Source organism: Morus notabilis, unplaced genomic scaffold (assembly GCF_000414095.1).
Source record: "Morus notabilis unplaced genomic scaffold, ASM41409v2 Scaffold666, whole genome shotgun sequence".
In the NCBI taxonomy this organism is placed as follows: Eukaryota; Viridiplantae; Streptophyta; class Magnoliopsida; order Rosales; family Moraceae; genus Morus; species Morus notabilis.
Genome location: NW_010359376.1, coordinates 152157 through 167524, shown reverse-complemented (window position 1 = coordinate 167524; position 15368 = coordinate 152157). Strand labels below are relative to the sequence as shown.

General features: G+C 34.3%; 2 protein-coding genes across 5 annotated transcripts in view; both read left to right on the top strand.

The window, feature by feature from the left end:
• Positions 1–5140: 5140 nt before the first annotated feature.
• Positions 5141–7121, top strand: LOC21402161 (small nuclear ribonucleoprotein SmD3b). The gene is given in 7 exon segments (XM_010094153.2): positions 5141–5395; positions 5537–5714; positions 6368–6420; positions 6515–6581; positions 6680–6713; positions 6716–6732; positions 6991–7121. Coding segments are annotated over 6 exon segments (390 nt in total). The 5' UTR covers positions 5141–5395; positions 5537–5555; the 3' UTR covers positions 7051–7121.
• A 1451-nt stretch (positions 7122–8572) lies between these two features.
• The window catches only part of LOC21402160 (nuclear-pore anchor), a 22680-nt gene continuing 15884 nt past the window's right edge, over positions 8573–15368 (top strand). For all 4 annotated transcript variants that reach the window (XM_024163061.1, XM_024163063.1, XM_024163062.1 and 1 more), the window contains exons 1-15: positions 8573–8960; positions 9552–9698; positions 9789–9887; positions 10657–10785; positions 10920–11012; positions 11098–11163; positions 11278–11367; positions 11471–11548; positions 12151–12260; positions 12700–12820; positions 12928–13020; positions 13318–13366; positions 14623–14726; positions 14863–14931; positions 15345–15361. In XM_024163061.1, the coding sequence (XP_024018829.1) occupies positions 8655–8960; positions 9552–9698; positions 9789–9887; positions 10657–10785; positions 10920–11012; positions 11098–11163; positions 11278–11367; positions 11471–11548; positions 12151–12260; positions 12700–12820; positions 12928–13020; positions 13318–13366; positions 14623–14726; positions 14863–14931; positions 15345–15361 (1571 nt within the window). In that variant the 5' untranslated portion in view covers positions 8573–8654. The remainder of the gene's footprint in view (positions 8961–9551; positions 9699–9788; positions 9888–10656; positions 10786–10919; positions 11013–11097; positions 11164–11277; positions 11368–11470; positions 11549–12150; positions 12261–12699; positions 12821–12927; positions 13021–13317; positions 13367–14622; positions 14727–14862; positions 14932–15344; positions 15362–15368) is intronic.

The following is a 15368-nucleotide window of genomic DNA, read 5'->3' as shown; positions in this document are numbered from 1 at the left end:
TATTAAATAATAATATATTAAATAAATATATTAAATAAACATATATAATACAAAAACGGTTTCAGAAAAGAGGGAAGAAAATGAAAAAAAAAAAAAAGTGAAATCCGTTTTTCAGAAAACAGAAAACGAAAACGAGAAAATGAAAACACCTTTTTTTCGTTTTCTGATTTCCACAAAAAGACAAATGTTTTTGGTTTTGTTTTTTAAAAAAAATTGCACCAAACACGTTTTTAACACCCGTTTTCATTTTTTTACTTTGAAAACCGTGAAAAACGAAAATGAAAACGCAAACAAACAGGCCCATAATACTCAATTCTACCAAACGGCAGAAATTCTCTGACAGGCATGTGAGTTCGTTAAAAATGACAAAGAAGGAGCAGATTTAATAGAAATCTACAATATTCACCATTCAGGTCTAAGCAGTAATGATACACACTTTTACAACAACATTTCTCACGTAAAGAGTTCACAAAGATTTATATCCATAATAATAATACAAATATTTCAAGTTGGCCAAAAAAAAAAAAAAGAGAAAGAGGAAAGAAAGTATTAAAAGAAGAAATGAAGGGAAAGCCTATTTAAATGAGAAACTCAGGACATTCTGTTTTGCAACTCCCCAGGAACCCCATACTTTGATATGAGGAAAACAAAATGTAGAACAAAAAAAAAAAAAAAAAAAAACCCAAATTTTTGTAAAGAGAAAAAAAAAATGTAAAAAAAAAAAAAAAAAAAAAAAAAACCCAATGTTTCCTACAAGTTTGAGACTAGAATTTATTATAAACTAGCATTTTCATTATAGGCAGCCCTTGCATGACGCTGCAAAACACAAAACATGAGGAGATTTCATTATAAACTGGCATTTTGATATAAGAAAACATGTTACTCTGTTCAAGAAGAATTGGCATCATGCTTTCAAGTTTATCCAAGATTTGCCTAACTTTGACGAAGCGACAGACCTATATGCCTGCAAACTAGAGTCCAATAGTAAAATATAAAAACTTTTCAATTGTAGTATTCTCATTCATTTTATCAATTTAAATTTTTAATTTTAATTTTATTACAATTAAACGTTCTTATAAAAAGTCACATATAACTTTTTCTGTTACAGTTAAAAACTCTCATATAAAATCACATCTTAACTCGAATTAAACTCAAATCGGCGAACTGAACAAAGCTTAAATCTCTCAAATTCACTACAGCATTATAAAGACCATTTCAAAAAAGAACTGTTTTGACGTAAAAGATATTTGACTTGAAAAAGAATAGCTAGTTTTTTACATAGGAGACAAGAATGTCAAAGGGAACTAAGGGCTTGTTCGGCAATGTAGTTTTTGAGTGAAAAACTCAAAAAAAGGTAACTCGAGTTATAACTTTATTCGAGTTTATGTTCTTTTAAGTTTGAACTCGAGTTTGAACTCGAGTTTAAACTTGAGTTTGGAACTAAAACTCGAGTTCAAGTTTTCCCTTCAACTCGAGTTCAGAAACTCGAACTCAAGTTAATGAACAGTATTTTTTCTATTCTTAAAAATGCTATAACTTTTTCGTTTTAATTCTGATTGAGATGATTTTTTTTCTATGCATTGACAACGAAAATACGAATAAAACTAGACCCATATACCCTATTAAAATTTTTCACCAACATTGAATTTTTATTAAAATACTATCTAAAAATAAATTCAAGTTTTAACTTACTCAAACACAAACTCAAAAAAGATTCTTATCTCAAACCATAACTCAAATGTACACAACCAAACACAAACTCAAGTTATAATTTCAACTCAAGTTATAACTCAAACTCAATTCAAAATCTACACTCAAGTTATCTAACTCAAAAATATCAAAAGAACAAGCCCTAAGACTCTCCAACCGTTCAAATGAAGAATAAAAAATTACGTTTTCAAGTAAGATTTGATTATAATGCAAATGCATTTGAAGTTCCCAATCTTTCTTCAAACCATACTTTAACTTCCTCAACCTGAAATTACTATTTGAAAAGCTAAAAGCTACTTCAAGTTCAACTTCTTTTTTTGAACTGCAAGATCTTCGAGAGAACAAGGTTATTTATCAACCCATACCTCTTCTTTGTTGCTTTTTCCAGAACCTGAGTCAATTTCCATTTTGATTCAGCCACAAGCAACTAAGGATATCCAAAATACCATCAGTCACTAGCACACAATTATTGAACCAAGTGCTTGTTAGATTTAGGGGGAAAAAGATGAAATGTGGTTATAAAAAATCCTAAACATAGCATTCCATCAGATACCTTGAACCCAGTAGACTTTCATCAAAATCTTCACCAAACAATCTGATCTGAATCACATCAGTCAAACATTAGATTCTTCAAAACCAAAATAAGGAAAGCAATGGTACACTTAAACGCACTAAACTTTAATGTAAAACTAGCCTTCAATGCATAGGAATGGTGAGATGAAGTAAATAAATTCAGGATTTTGGATAGAATATTCAGTTTAAAGTCTCAAAATTTAAACAGAGCTAAATAAATCTTGACCATTTTTTTGCTTCAATTAGCAATTTCAAGAACCAAAATAATGACATTCCATATCAACTTCCTCCAATATTCTCTCCTGAAATTACCCGTTCAAAAAAATGATTTCACATAAATGAGGAGAGAGTACGAGAAGCTCAACTGAACCGTTTCCAAACACCATTCAAGTAAAACTTGGCCTCAAGGAGGTTTCGGCGTGGTGGGGCCGGCGGGAGTGGGCGTGACAGTGGCTGACGGGATTGGGCAGCACTGATGTTGGTTGTTGCCGGCGGTAGAGATGGGTAGAGGAAGAAGGAGGAAGGAAGAAAAGAGAGGAAGAGGAGTACGACTCAAAATTCACATAAAATAAAGTTTAAGTTTGCGTAAATGGGTTTGGGTCGAAATCGATTGTTAAATACGATTAAATAAAGGGTTAATAGGACGTAAACCTTTCAACTCGAAATAACTCGTTTATTAAACGCTTCAAGTTGATACAAATGCGACACATTATTAATCCATTTATAACTTATTTTTATTTATAAAAAATATTAGTCTTTAACGTGTAATTCGTTTAAAAATAACAGTTATATAAATTATTTTTTAAAAAGGTGAAAGAAGAAAAAAAAAAGATACACCTCACCTAAAAAAGATTTTAACTTATTTTATTATATTTTTAATTAGTTTATTGTGTTTTATTTGAATTTATTTTTTATTTAATTAATGTGATTTTATTTTATTTTAACTCAACACATTTTTATTTATTTTTTCATTAGAATTATTTACAATATTTTTATGTGAGTAATATCGGAGAGTTAGTGCAAGATGGTAGTAAAATAGTTATAATTCATACAAATTATTTATATATTGTTATCTTTGTAGCATCAAAATTCGGTGCAAAATAGTGCTAAAAATCGGGCTACAAATGACTTAAAAATAAATAAATAAATAAACATAATAAATAATAATAATAGTAATTAGGAAAAGGGGAATGATTCCAAACTACATGTGTGATTTATTTAAAATAACTGATATGCAAATTGTTTTCTTTTAAAAAAAAAAAAACGAATGGGAAAAAAGGCATAAAAGAAATGTGTTAGAATATGGTAGCCTAAATTTTATTTGATCTGGCCTGAAAAGCTCGCGATACGATATATATGGCGAAGTTTTAATTATGAAGTTTTTTTAAGGGTGTGTGGTGGTAGCAACTCAGGCATGACCCTATTTTGTTTAATGTATTTTTTAAAACTTATTTTGTCGTGATTTTCTTTTATTTTGGTGTATTTTAGTTTAATTTTAGTTTTAGCATTTCTATCTAAGTTGCATCAGAAATTTAGTGTAAAGTGGTGTTTAAACGGATAAAATCAGGCCACAAATAACTCTAAAATAAATAAATAATAATTAAAAAATAAAATCGGTATTTTTTCCTGATCGTCAGATCAAACAAATGGACGTTTTAGATCTGTGCGTACGTAACATGCGCCGACAAGAGCGCATCAGTGGACAGGCATTGCAGAGGTCTTCTCCAAATGCGGCCCACCACTCACTCAGTTCAGCCAACGAACATGCGCCACTTGTCAACGTTGTCGGCCACATTCTTTCTCATGCATTTCAGTGCTACATCTAAGGGTGACAATTCGTGTCACGTGTTGCGTTTTGATCGTTTCTTTTTAAATTTACAGTTTACCCAAACACGACCCGTGACACAAAATTGTTTAAAAACCACAACACAAACATTATACGACCACTTTACGGGTTGACACGATATGACACGAAATTGACCCGTGAACCTGAAATTGACACGAAAATTGTATAATTTTATTTAGTTTTTACATATTAGAAATAACTTAAAATTCATAACACACTAAAATATAATAACATCCATTGAAATTAAGCAAATAATAGTATAAGATTTTGAGTATAACTATCATGATATCACAAGTTTATAACAAAATAAAAAATATGTAATGAAAAATATATATTTTTTTAGTTTTTTACGAGTTTCGTGTCGTGTTCGGGTTAGGTGGGTCCAACCCGAAATTGACCCGTGTTTTCTTGTCAATTTCAGATCGACATAATTCTGACCCGAACCTTTTTTTTTTCAACCCTAACCCGTGAAATTCATGTCGTTTTCGAGTCGTGTTGTCGTGTCGTGACCCATATTATCAACCCTAGCTGCATCTTTTGTGACCCAATTGTGAACCGACATGTGACTCCACTTTTAATTCAACGGCTCTCATTCTTTCTATGTGGATCCCACCACTAAAACCAGCTAATTGCCCTTCAACATGTGGTTTTTTTTTGCTGAGACGTACCACACTAAATTAATTTTAGGCTCATTTAGTTTACTGATTTGAGTTTTTAATTCAAGTTGAGATGTGACTTTATATGAGAGCTTTTTATTATAATAAAAAAGTTAAATATAACTATTTCTGAGAACTTTTTATTATAATAAAACTTAAATTCTAAATTTAAATTAGTGAAATGAACAAAATTTCTTCTCCGTTGAAAAACGTATTCTAAGACTAATGTTGGGGAGAGAAACGAACGAAACGTTTTGTCTTCACCCAAAAAGGGACTCTCCTTTTATTGTAACGAAAGATTATTTAAAAAAAGATCTGATATATATTTTTATTTTTTTAACTGCTGATATAAATATTAGGAAGCTATTAATGTTTCACTTTCCTTTTCTCTCTTTCTGAAACCCAGCCGCCCAGTTCTCTGAAACCCAGCCGAAATTACCCCATGCATCTCTCTCTCTGAACTCTCTCACTCTTTCTCAAGTCTCACGCACGTCTCACTCTCAGTTCGACAGTCCCCAGCCGCGGCTTCTTCCTTCTCCAGTTCTCCTCCCCGCTTCTTCTTCTTCTTCTTCTTCTTCTCTTCCTCCAGGTCTCTGCTTCGTCAGCTTTGGTACCGACCCTTGTTCTCCCTTTTCTTATTATTTTTCTTTATTTCAGCTGATTGTTGTTATTTTTTGTGGCTGATGGTTGTGATTTTCTGAAACTTTGGTTGAATAATGCGTGTTTGTGTGTGTTTTTGTGCTGATATTAGGGTTTTTGAAGAAGAAGCCATGAGCAGGAGCTTGGGAATACCAGTAAAGCTTCTTCACGAGTCGGCGGGGCATGTGGTGACGGTGGAGCTGAAGAGCGGCGAGCTTTACAGAGGAGGCATGGTCGAGTGCGAGGATAACTGGAACTGCCAGCTCGAGAACATCACCTACACTGCCAAGGTTCTTTTCCATTTTCCATTTTCATATGTGTTCTCTTTGCTTCCGTTTTTCCCTGTGATCTTTGTAAACCCACGCTAGACGAAATTTCATGGATCTGATGGGATTTAATCGTGAAATAGGTGAAATTTCTTGAAAACCTTAGGGGCAGTACCCATATACGATCTAACGCGGTGATTCTGTAGTAGTTCAAAGCTGTAAGAAACTGTGAGGAAAGTTTGAATGCTGAATTTTTGGATTTCGCATTTCTGGGCAACTGCTTAAATCCTAAGCATCGTAAATACATGTTAGTAGTTAATTATATTGCTTCTGTTTTACATCTTTCAGTAATTTATACGCGGGGTTGCAATTTGTTCTCACAATGTAAATTTTGTGTTACCTTTTCGATGAGAATTCAAAAATTATCTTGTTATGGGTTGTGTGGAATTGTTTTATATACGAATTAAAGTCTTGACTCATCCCCTGGCATTTTGCTTCTCTTGTTCTGTTACTCTGTACTTAAGTAATCATAAGCAACTTTTGGGTGCTTAGTTTTGGGATGTTTGGAATCAATCTTTCAGCTTAACTACTTTAGGAATTCGGGGGTAAAAATAACATTTCCCTCCATCTGTTTCCCTTCTTTTTCTTCTGAACATTAGTTTCTTACTGAATTACAGGACGGGAAGGTTTCACAGCTTGAGCATGTGTTTATTCGAGGCAGCAAAGTTAGGTAAGCTGTTTTACTTATATACCTTGTGCTGCCAAATTAAACTAGGGATTCATTAAACTTTTCAGGAGTAAAAATATGATTGAATATTTGACAGGTTTATGGTGGTACCGGACATGCTAAAGAACGCTCCAATGTTCAAGCGTCTTGATGCTAGAATCAAGGTATCATTTCATCGATCCATTTTTTTTTTTTTTAATGAAAATCTTTTGATGATTTTAATTATCTTTTGCTGAACAATTTTTTTGTATTCTTTTTGAAGGGTAAGGGTGCATCACTTGGAGTCGGAAGGGGTAGATTGCAATGCGGGCTAAAGTAAGTTTTCACATTTTCATGATATATATATATATATATATATTTTTTTTTTTTCCCGTTGTCCATAGCATTGTTCAAAAGAACAAAATGAAATTGCTTGATTGCCATGCGTGATAGAGTAGGGATGCAACACATATTCTGGTGCCTTTCTGCCTTGACACATATCAAATTCCACGTTTATGTTTCCACCAAAGACTTGAATCCCTAGCTTGTTGATGTGCATTTGTATATGGTTCTCCTATGGTTGTCCTTGCGCAGGCACAAGCTGCTGGCCGGGGAACAGCTGGTAGAGGTGTTGTACCACCTGTACGGAGGTAATAATCCTCTCTCGTCGGAGTCTGCAATGGAAAGGATCCCGTCCGTGATCATGATCAAAATTTGCTGTGCAGTTTAACGTAGTTAACTTGGGAGAGGAAAAAGCAGTCAGAAATCAAGTCGAGGATATTATCGGGCTGCTCTCTATTTGTAATTGTATGCATGCATGTTTTGGATGCCAAATCTTTCGACTCTTACATGTATCTGGCTTTTCATGTAGTTTCTATTATTATTGATGGCATTGATTTATTATAAACCTGAGCTCTTGCTTATTTAGAGAGAGAATAATGGCTTTCCTTTACACGCTCTTTCTGAGGTTTATTATTCCAAAGTCCAATCGGCAGAACAAATTTTGCGCCTCGTTGATCGGAGGATTAAATCAGTTTAATAATCTATTTTTCAGCATTTAAGGCTCAAAAGAAAGTGAAAATGGATCATTGAGAACAAATAATGACCATCCAGCACCTTGGTCCATTGCATTACCAAAGGAGCGCAAAGGATTTTTTTGTTTTATCATTTATTATTTTTATTATTTTCGTTTAAGGTGGGCACAAGTTTGGCAATATAAGAAATAGTCATTTTTTTCATTGGATACAGTTAAATAATTCCATTTCTTTCCATTGGATAGAGTTCAATTTGTCCGCGAGTAACATATCCAAGAAAAGGTTTTATACATCAAGCTATGGAGGAACATAAAAGAACTAGTGGAAGTAGCCATAAAGCTCCAAGAAGCAAATGCATAAGTTGCAGGGATTGGATATGTCCGTCAGAAGAACCCTAAAGAATCTAAACGGACGCATAGCATTTGGTCCTACAATGCGCCATGATGCAAACTGCCCAGGTTTGCACACCGTTTGATCATTTTCATGCACACTCAGATTTGTCCATGCCTACACAACTTGTCTTGAATAAGGTGATATGGAGGTTTGTAGGGAAGGTCTAAACAACCTTCTTTTACTTAATTCTCTCAACTAAATAGCAATCACCTTAGTGGAATTTAACATTCCAACGCCTCTGTGATGGCGTCAGTCTTATTATTCGATTGATTGGAATTTTATCTGATTTTTTTCTTTATTTAGATAAGTCAATCTTTCTTACTTTTTTAATATTGATCATGATTTATGTTTTTTGTTCCTTTATTTATAATTTTCAATTTTTCAGATTCAACTTGATGCATCCAACAATAATTTTTTAATCTTTAATCTTAATCCTGTCTTATTTCTTCTTTCAGATAGTTAGATAAATTTCTTATATTCTTTTATAACATTACATAATTTATTCTTGGTCATTCCTTGAATAGAAAAAGTAATAAATAGTTGAATTTCTTTCCACTATATAACATTGTATCTATTTTTAGATACTTCCCGTCTACTAAAAAAACCGCCTATTGTGCACAGCCCAGCCCAAAATACCAGACGGTCGTATAATTGAAGCCCAGAGCAGAGATCCAACAAAGAAGAGGGCTCTTTCCTTCCTTCTCTCCCCTCCTCCTTTCCTTTCTCGTCTCTTCAAATTCCCTCTCTTCTCTGTCCTTCCTTCTCCCATTTCACTTCCATTTTCATTTTTCATCGATCAATCAATCAATCAAATATCAATCGCGAATCGCGATGCCGGTTTTCCTCTCCGACGAGGAATTCGCCGGCCTCCGCCACGACGGCGCCGCCGTGGCGGAGAGGGCCGACGCCTTCATTCGCGACCTCCAGAGAGAGCTCGAGACCCTCAGGGCTCACTCCGACGCCGCCGCCATAACCGCCGAGCAAACCTGTTCTCTCCTCGAAAACAAGTTCCTATCTCTCTCATCCGACTTCTCTCTCCTCCAATCTGAAAACGCGCAACTCCAGTCCTCCCTCGATCATTCCGCTTCCGACCTCGCCGAAGTCCAGTCTCAGAAGCACCAGCTTCATCTCCAAATTGTACCAAGTTTCTTTTCTTTTAATCTTTGAGTTTTGGGGTTTAAACTGTGCAATTCATTCATTCTTTATTTATTTACTTATTTATTTATTTTTTTGAAGATTGTGTGCTTGCTTTTTGTAGTTCCTTATGCGTATGTCTTACTGTGTTTTTCAAATTGATGAAGTGAATGGTACTGAGTTTGGTTGGTGTTTTCAAGTGGTTATTTCTTATTGAGGCTTTTTTTTTTCTTTTTTTTTTTTGAGGAAATTTATGCAAGCTTTATGTCTATTACTTAAAATTCTTATTATGTTCAAATGTTATTTATATATTGTTGTGGAGAGTAATTGCATTGTATTTGGGACCTAACAAGCACAATGTATTGGGTTTTATTGGGTACAATAATTATTTATTCATTTTTAGATTTTGATGTATGCGTTCTTGGGTATATCAATTGCTTTTTATTTGGGATATAACCCAAAAAAAAAAAATTGTTTGTATCTTTTTGGGTTTCAAATGGTTGTATCATGTATGTAATGGATACTTGCGATCTTTTTATGAGAGAGTTATGTGATTGCTGGTTTTGGGATTGATATGGTTGGCGGGGTTTGTAGATTGAAAAAGATGGGGAGATTGGAAGGCTTAAAACAGAGGTTTCGGAGTTCCATAAGTCGAAAAGGCAGTTGTTAGAGTTGGTGGAGCAGAAGGATTCAGAGATTAGTGAAAAGAACCTCACCATCAAGAGCTATCTTGATAAGATTGTAAGTTTTTCTAGCATAGCATTTGCTACCCTTTCTGGACTTTGGAAGTCAAATATGTTTCTCTAATTGCCTTTGATTGATATTCTGAAGGTTAACTTGACTGACAATGCTGCGGAAAGGGAGGCTCGGCTGAACGAGATTGAAGCAGAGTTGGCACGATCCCAGGCTGCCTGTACTCGTCTTTCGCAGGTTATATGACTTTTGACTCTTTGTTCTCCTCTCTCTCTCTCTCTCTTTTCTTTTTTTTTTTTTTTTTTTTTTTTTTTTTTTTTCATTTTTCCGGGGAGGGCTGGGATTAGAATTCTGCTAACCTCTTATATAGACTGTTGTGCATGAGTTCATAGAAACCTTATATAGAACTCCTTATAAGTTGGTGAGCGGCACACTTATTTTCATCTGTTTTTCGTTGATGTTCTGATGCATCTGATCAAGTGTTGATCTCTCTCTCTCTCTCTCTCTCTCTCTCTCTCTCTCTCTGAATTTGAAAGTGCAAATGCAATAAGACAATGATCTTATTCTTTCATGAGTTCCATTTGGATGTTAATTGTAGCTACCTAGTGCAAATTCTTATCTGTGCTCTCTTAGTGCAATTGTAAATTTTCTAGAAGCTAGATGCAAAATTTTAAAACATTTAGTAATTTTAGATTAGATTTTGCATGTTTGGTTAACTATCATTTTTAAAATGTTAGTTTGATTATGTCTGAATTCATCAAATTTACATGCTTATTTTCTGTTGATGGATTTTCTAAGGATGGTACAGGGGGAGCTTGTCCTTTCCTCGTATTTTCTTTTGCTTAGGTTTCTTGATGATATAGGCTAGGTTACCTACCAAGTTTCTGCCTATAAGGGCTTACTTTTAATGGACTGGCTTGACGTTGCTTAATATTGACACTTCTAATACCCTTTTAACTTATTTTGGAGTTCTATTTCTCACCATGCCAAATTCGGATGCGAGCAGGAGAAAGAGCTTATTGAGAGGCATAATACATGGCTTAATGATGAGTTGACAGCCAAAGTTGACGAACTGATTGAGTTGCGTAGGAAACATGCTGATGTGGAGGCAGATTTGTCTTCCAAGCTTACACATGTATGTTGGTTTCGAGATCTTGTGCTTTATGTTCTTTGCCAAAATTTGTTTAGTTAATAAATTCTATTTTATGCATAAACCCGAAGAAACTCCCGACTTTTCCAGAATGCTTAATTTCTTGTTAACGTGTTCAGGCTCAGAGACAATTCGATGAATGTTCTAGCTCTTTAAAATGGAACAAGGATCGGGTGGTAGGGCTTGAAATGAAGCTAACCTCATTGCAGGAGGTGATATTTCTGGGGTTTGAAAATTCTGTTGACTGTCATTCCTCGTTGTTTCCTGGATACTATATATTTCCTTATTAATGTGTAGGAGTTACGATCAACGAAAGAGGTGGCTGCAGCAAACGACGAGCAACTCTCAGCTGAACTATCAATAGTGCGTTCTACGAGAGATCTTTCCATTCTTGGAGAAAAAATGGCCATTTGAAGATATGTGTTTATTTATTAACACCTTTATTATGTTTTATGTGAATCATTCCCAAATTTTTAGGCAAACAAACTTGTGGAACTATACAAGGAAAGTTCTGAGGAATGGTCCAAAAAGGCAGGAGACCTTGAAGGCGTGATCAAAGCCTTGGAGGTGATTTTTTTTTTGGTCGCCGATCTTTTATTTTAATGAATTTGAATTAGCATTTTGGGGTTTTTTCCCCCCTTATGTGTTCCTTTACTGCTATTTTGAGCAGACACATCTTAGTCAAGTTCAGAATGATTACAGCGAAAGACTTGAAAAGGAAGTATCTGCAAGGCATCAATTTGAAAAGGTTAGCTTCTATTGTATATTTTTTCCCCAGACATGTAAAATATATTGTGTATTATGGCATATGTTTAAGTTTTCTTTTCTACCAAAAAAATTATATTTCTCACTTTTGGTTGGCAAAGAAGCTATTATTTTCCACTTGCTAGTGGAATATTAGTGACAGATCTTTGGCGATTAATGTTATCCATGGCTCTCGGTTTGGTTACTAAATAAAACTGCTTTCAGGTTTTTGAATAGGATGAGATTCAGCAGATACATAAGAGTTGGGGGAAATGGTTTTGCTTGTGAATTTAGATTATTGTATAAATTATAAGGAGTACTGTTTTCCTATTATCCAAGTAATTTTAGAGCAGTCTTTTATTACATCATCATTACTTAATGTTGCTTTGAATATTATAATAATGATTGTATGGGACTTTGTTGTATCATTGTTTCTTTGGCCGTGTATGGTATATCTTGTTTTTGAACTTTAAGATTTTCATTGGGGAGCCCAAAGATGGATTGTAAAGATGTTATTTGGTATACTTTGGAAATGGTAAATCTAGATATTAAACTAATTGTTTCCTTTGCTTATACTATTTCTTGTCCGAAATTTTATGTTTTCAGGAGGCCGCTGAACTGAAAGTAAAACTTGACAAATGTGAAGCTGAAATTGAAACGAGCAGGAAAGCAAATGAGTTGAATCTTCTTCCTCTCACTAATTTTACGACTCAAACGTAGGTTCCTCTTGTTTGTTTAATATACATTATCTTTGTTTCTCTTGATTCTATTGAAACTCTGGTTTCTGTCAATGAGTTTTTTTGTGTTCTTGGATTTTCTTCTCATGAAAAGCTACATCATGAAACAGCTAGAAGCTATGACAAGCTAAATATTTTTTGGGAACAGAACATAAGTCAAATGTTGAAGTGTTCATTTGTTGGAATGAATTTTTATTGTTTCTGCTCCCTAGATTGTGGAAGATTTCTCATGGTGTAATATTGAACTTTGGGGAAGCTTAATTCTCTGTTTTAATACATCTGTTAAAAACGTCGGAATGGTTATTTTTCTTTTGAAACCATGTAATAGTATTATAATATTTCATGCAAATATATGTTTTGCGTGTCTTGTACTAGTAAGCACACATATGAACTTCTAACGTTGACTTTTAAGTTGCAGATGGATCAGTTCAGTTGACACTAATGACATGCTTGAGAACGACCACATGATTGTTCCCAGAATTCCAGCAGGTGTTTCGGGAACTGCATTGGCAGCTTCACTTCTGCGTGATGGCTGGAGTGTGCGTGGCTAGCTTAATTATATTGTTTGTCTCATCTGTTTGATTAATTTTGTTTGAACACGCCTTTCCTATTGCTTATGTTCTTTTACTCATCTCTTTTGTAATAGCTTGCTAAAATGTATGCAAAGTACCAAGAAGCTGTTGATGCCTTGAGGCATGAGCAGTTGGGTAGAAAGGAATCTGAGGCAGTACTGCAACGGGTATGGTCTCAACAATGCATTTATTCTTTCTTTGAACATATACAGAGATACATGTATTTGTCTCTGTCTTTCACTCTTATATGTTCAAAATGGTAGACAAAATGTTACATAATTCCTGCACTACCATCTCTATATCTACAAATCATGGCCTCTATGTACCTTCATTTTGTTTTTCTGCCTTTTATTAGTTGCTGACTTGCTACAGTGGATAGAGAACTGTGTTGTGTGTGATAATTATTTGGTGAGATGTAGTAGTTCTCGATGCCTGAAGTTTTGTCTATTCCCTTGTTTTTTCAGGTTCTTTATGAACTAGAGGAGAAAGCTGAACTGATTTTGGATGAAAGAGGTATATGCTTTTGCCTAATTATTCTTTTCAAGCTACTGATTTCTGTAGTCCTTTTAGTGGAAGCATCAGAGAAACCAGCATCTCATGCGCATTCAATGCATTTGTAATGAATATGAGCTATAACTTAACATACTTCCTTTTTTTTTTTTAATAAGAAACTCAAACCTCATTAACATACCTTTTTGGATTTTATTAACATACCTCATGTACTATAGTAAAAAATAATAAAGAGTAAGAAGGAGCATTTTTGAGATAGAATTTGAGCAGCGGTAAAGGTGTTAGAGCACAGGTAGTTTCTTGTCAATAAGAGAATTATATCTATTAAAGGCAGTCTGCTGAGAAATTTCCTCCAACCAAGCAACATCTTCATCTGACCTAAGACTAAATTTTGCTAGACCATGAGCTGCCATATCGGTTTATGTCTTTGACAACCTTGAGAGGCTAGTTGAGCTTTCGGGCTCGTGGTTTGCTCCCACATGGTCTGGGCTTTGTACTCTTTTGGGCCACCTACGTAATAACCGTGAGTTCAATACTTCTGAAAATTAAGTTTAAAAATTAAGAACTAAGATCTTCTAAGATTTCACAAAGATTTTTAGTCGGTTTGTTTATTGGAAGGTGTTTGATGCGGTGAGGGTCAAGTGAAAATGAGGTAGTAGCTTAATGTGTTGGATTGTAACACGTTTAAATTCACCGTTCTTAATATCTTTGGCTTTGGACTAATTCGAAAAGAAGGCTTTGGAATACAGTCGTTCTTACTGTCATCTGGTCTTTGTGGCCCGAAAGAAACAATCAAATCTTTGAAGACATACAAGGAGTTGGTAGTGACATTTGTGATGGGATTAAATATTGGCTAGCTTTGTGGATTTTCCATTCTAAAGGTTGTACTGGGGTTTTCTTTCTCAGATTTACTAAGGGAGTGGCATAGTATTTGTCATTGAGCTTTTTTGTGGGGTCTGGTTTAGTTGGTCTTAAGGATTGTTTCATGTTATTTGTTGGTTTTTTTTGTTTTCTTAGTGGACCTCTTGTCCCCTTTTGTATTTGCTATTGTTGTTGTTATTATTATTATAAATAAAAGTTGCCCGTCTTACAAAAAAATATCTTTGGCCTTGGAGCACAGCTAAAGGCTGGGATTTAAGCTTTTCCTTCAAAAGTGGATGTTTCTATTAGCTATTTTTTGTTGTTTTGATTCAGTTTGAACCTTAATTTTGACCAGATTTATTTCTATGAACTGAAACCACCTTTGAAAATTTATGCAGCCGAACATGAGAGAATGGTTGAGGCATACTCTTTGATCAACCAAAAACTGCAAATATCAATTTCTGAACAGGAAAACTTGGAGAAAACGATCCAGGAGTTGAAGGTTATACACGTTTATCAAATTTTCTTCCTAATGGTTATTATATATTATTGTTAGTGTTATTGTTGGTGTTGATATTATGCTTAATTTTTGTTCATGTTGCTACCATTTTATGCTCTTGCGTTTTTTTCTTTTGTAGGTTGATTTAAGGAGGCATGAACGTGACAATAATCTTGCTCAGAAGGGGATAGCTGACCTCCAGAAACAGGTAAAACAAGATACATCATGGGCAAACTAGTTAATGAGTAGGCTTGTTCATATTTTCTTGACTTTTTATTTTATTATATTTATTAATGAAAAAAATATGTTGTACAAATTTCAATAATGCCTTTCTGTTCATTGACATTGTGAACGCCTTTTTTTCCTGTTTTGAATAATAATATAATGAGAAGCAAAGAATTTCTAAATCAGAGGTCTCACATGTCTAACATCAAGAACAATGACACATTATCTTCTTGAAGCATGTCTAACATGCAACTAATAATTCCTAGCCTTATTTTATTTTGTTTTATTTTTAACTTTCATTGCCTTTAAATTTTACCTTAAGGTGTTGGCTTAAATGAGTTAGTGTATGTTTTGTCTTTTAATATTTTCGTCTTTTTCTGGGTGCTATTGCTGAAGGTGACCGTTCTTCTAAAGGAATGC